Genomic DNA, 3,138 nt, shown 5'->3' with positions numbered 1-3,138 from the left:
AGCATGGACAGCCTCAAGCTTGTTGCTCTTAGAACTTTCTGAGCTCCTCCCCCCAGTGTTCTCTCTGCACTCTCAGTCATGTGCCAGTGTTCTCTGTCCATCATGTCTGCGTCACGCAGAACTGTGATTCAGTTCCCTCACTGGCCCCACAGTAACAGCAGGTACGAAGCTTTCTGTAGCCTTTGGCTTTGTCACTGAGATTTTGGAAGTCACAGGGAGGGGAACCCCAGGTAGCGCTGGGCATTACTGCATCAAGCTGATGATTCCCCTTCTAGAAGGAGAAAGGGCTCATCCTACAATCCAGGAGGGAGACACACGTCATAAATTATCTCCTCTCACAAAAGCAAAGCAGTTGGTGTCTTTCGGGATGTGAAACCATTTCTTCTTGTTATTATTATTATTATTATTATTTAAAGATTTTATTTATTTACCTTTAGAGGACAAGGAAAGGAGAGAAGGAGAGAAATATCAATGTATGGTTGCCTCTCGTGAGTCCCCTCTGGGAACTGGCCTGCAACCCAGGCATTTTCCCTGACTGGGAATCGAACTGCAATCGTGTGGTTCGCAGGCCCGTGCTCAATCCACTGAGCTACACCAGCCAGGTCTTCTTATTATTTTTACTTTTACAAAAAAGAAACCAGACTATTCTCCCTCCTTCTTGGCCACTGGTGACCAGATCTGACCTGCACTCTGTTCCCCTGGTTCATTCTCCAGGCAGACCACCGAAGTTCCCTCTGGGCATGTGACCACCAGGACATGCCGGTTGAACATGGAAGTGTGCTTTGGGAACTCCAAGAAATTACCCAGATAGGAGTCCCCAGAAGAGAAGGAATAGATTTGTACTACTGCTACCCATATGTTAAAGGCATCTTATTTGTAACCAGGAAATCTGCAAAGGTCTCAGAAACCTTTATTACAGGTAATTTCTATAGAGACCTAATAAATGAATTCACGAAGAATGTGGTCATTTATAGGTAGAGAAGGTGGGAACGAGGGGAGACATCTTAGAGGGTAGACAAGCCAAGCTCCATGCTCATTTTGTAATTTTACCAAAAAGTAAAATTCATCCCTGTGCCCTTCAAAGAAATATAAGTGGTCTTTCCCATGGTAAAAGAGTGCCGTTTTTGCACAAATGTGAAAGAATAGAGAAGTTTTATTATAGTAACAGTAAGCAAACAATTCAAGGGGTGGGGCAGCAGTGTGCAGACCACCCTCCCAGCAGGGAGTCATCAGGGTGCAGGGAGAAGGTGCAGGGGCAATAGTTGGCTTCCCAAGAAAAGGAGAGGGCTAGTCATTCAGCAATACGCTCATGTTGAGGTTGGTCAAAGAGTTTCTACCTGAACATCTGAATGCTCCAAATGATGCTCTCTTTCCTGCTGAATCTGTGTCTTTTGTCCTTTNGTAAGCAAACAATTCAAGGGGTGGGGCAGCAGTGTGCAGACCACCCTCCCAGCAGGGAGTCATCAGGGTGCAGGGAGAAGGTGCAGGGGCAATAGTTGGCTTCCCAAGAAAAGGAGAGGACTAGTCATTCAGCAATACGCTCATGTTGAGGCTGGTCAAAGAGTTTCTACCTGAACATCTGAATGCTCCAAATGATGCTCTCTTTCCTGCTGAATCTGTGTCTTTTGTCCTTTCTGGCATTTCACTTCACTGAGTTCTAGAAGATCTGGTTTTCAGACAGGTCTTTGTTCTTCAGTGGGCCAATGATAAGGGACAATCTGAGACCTTCCATAAAAATGTAATTCAATGAATTTATGTTCATCAAGAAAGAGGAGAGAGGGGAGAGAATCACAGGGGAAAAGGGGAAGGACTCACATGAACAAGTATAAAGGACACATGGACAATAACTAAGGTGGGGGCGGAAATGGGAGGGAGGTGGGGAGTACTGGGGGGCAGGACTGGGAATATAAGACAGAAAACTGTACTTGAATAAGAATTAAATTTAAAAAATAAAATTAAATTTAAAAAAGAAAGAATTCTATAAGCATCTCTCTATATGGATGACTAAATGCAAAGAGCTGACTTAACTAGCCACTTGGTTAGGGTGATCACTGTGGTCCTAAAGACAAAAATTAAGAGAGAGCGGCAGTTGGAGATTATCTGCCAATCTAGAAAGAATCTAGAGGAGAAACAGTCACTAGGGACAAATAGAGCAAGCTTGGGACGACCGACTTCTGCTCTCCTGCATTCCTTTCTGTGTGTCTGAGAAAGAGATCAGGTCACAGGGGACATCTGAATATTTTTCTTTGGAGTTTCACAGATTGGTCACGTGCCCTCCCATGTGAAATCAATCAGATGGCCAACAGTGGCCAACAGTGAACTTTCCACCCTCCCTAGTCCTGAGAGCCTCAGGGACAGAAGCACGTGGCTCTGACTTCGGGGAATGAGTTCTAGGAGTAAGGGGCACCAGAAAATATGCAGGAAGTATAGTCAGATTTTCATTTTTTGTCAAGGGCTTTGAACACGCATTGAAGAGCCAAGCCAATAATGTTGAACGCTGCTATGATGATGGCAAGGATACTACTCTGATGCTCAATTTCATCCCTAGCTCTTTGCTGCATTGAAACACACGAGTGTTCCCTTTCTGCCAACACCCTCTCCATTTCTGCCTTTTTCCCATTCCGCTCAAGGTTATTTCTCAGGTTTCTGATTTTCTCCTCATACTCCTCTCTTATCTGCTTCTTCTCCCTCTCCAGCTCAGCTCTGCACTGTGCTTCTATCACTCGAATCTGTTTCTGAATCTCCTTCTCAGCCCTTTGGTACATCTCATTAGTGTAGAATCCCTCCTCATTCTCCATCACCATACGCTGGACCAGGTCCAGCAGATGTGCCCTCTGGGCCTCCTGCTCAGCCCCTGTTGCCCTATTATTGAACAAACAGTGGCGACCCTTGAACTCCTTCATCAGATTCTGAATGAATTCTGGGGCTTCCTTGATGTAATCACAGAACTCCACGCCATCCAAGTCATCCTTCCGGGTGAATAAGAGAATCATGTATCTCCTAGCTGGTGGACCAAACATCGTCAGCACCTTCTGCGCAGCCTCTTGCTCTTCCATTGTGTGCCGGCCCAGCGGAACCACCAGGAACAGTGCATGAGGCCCAGGGGACGTCAAGAGGATGCAACGAGCAATCTCCTTT

The 3,138-nt window shown here is 45.8% G+C and overlaps 1 protein-coding gene across 1 annotated transcript; it reads right to left on the bottom strand.

Annotated features, from left to right (window-relative positions):
* Positions 1–1,970: 1,970 nt before the first annotated feature.
* LOC119002690 (GTPase IMAP family member 4-like) lies at positions 1,971–3,134 on the bottom strand (the record flags this gene model as incomplete). Its single annotated transcript, XM_037068713.1, has 1 exon — positions 1,971–3,134. A coding segment is annotated over one exon (696 nt), but the record flags the coding sequence as incomplete, so codon positions are not given.
* Positions 3,135–3,138: the final 4 nt, after the last annotated feature.

The sequence above is a fragment of the Sturnira hondurensis genome, unplaced genomic scaffold (genome assembly GCF_014824575.4).
Source record: "Sturnira hondurensis isolate 20B ecotype Veracruz unplaced genomic scaffold, ASM1482457v3 Scaffold0017908, whole genome shotgun sequence".
NCBI classification, from domain to species: domain Eukaryota; kingdom Metazoa; phylum Chordata; class Mammalia; order Chiroptera; family Phyllostomidae; genus Sturnira; species Sturnira hondurensis.
The sequence above is the reverse complement of the archived record's forward strand: the minus strand, read 5'-3'. Positions and strand labels throughout refer to the sequence as shown.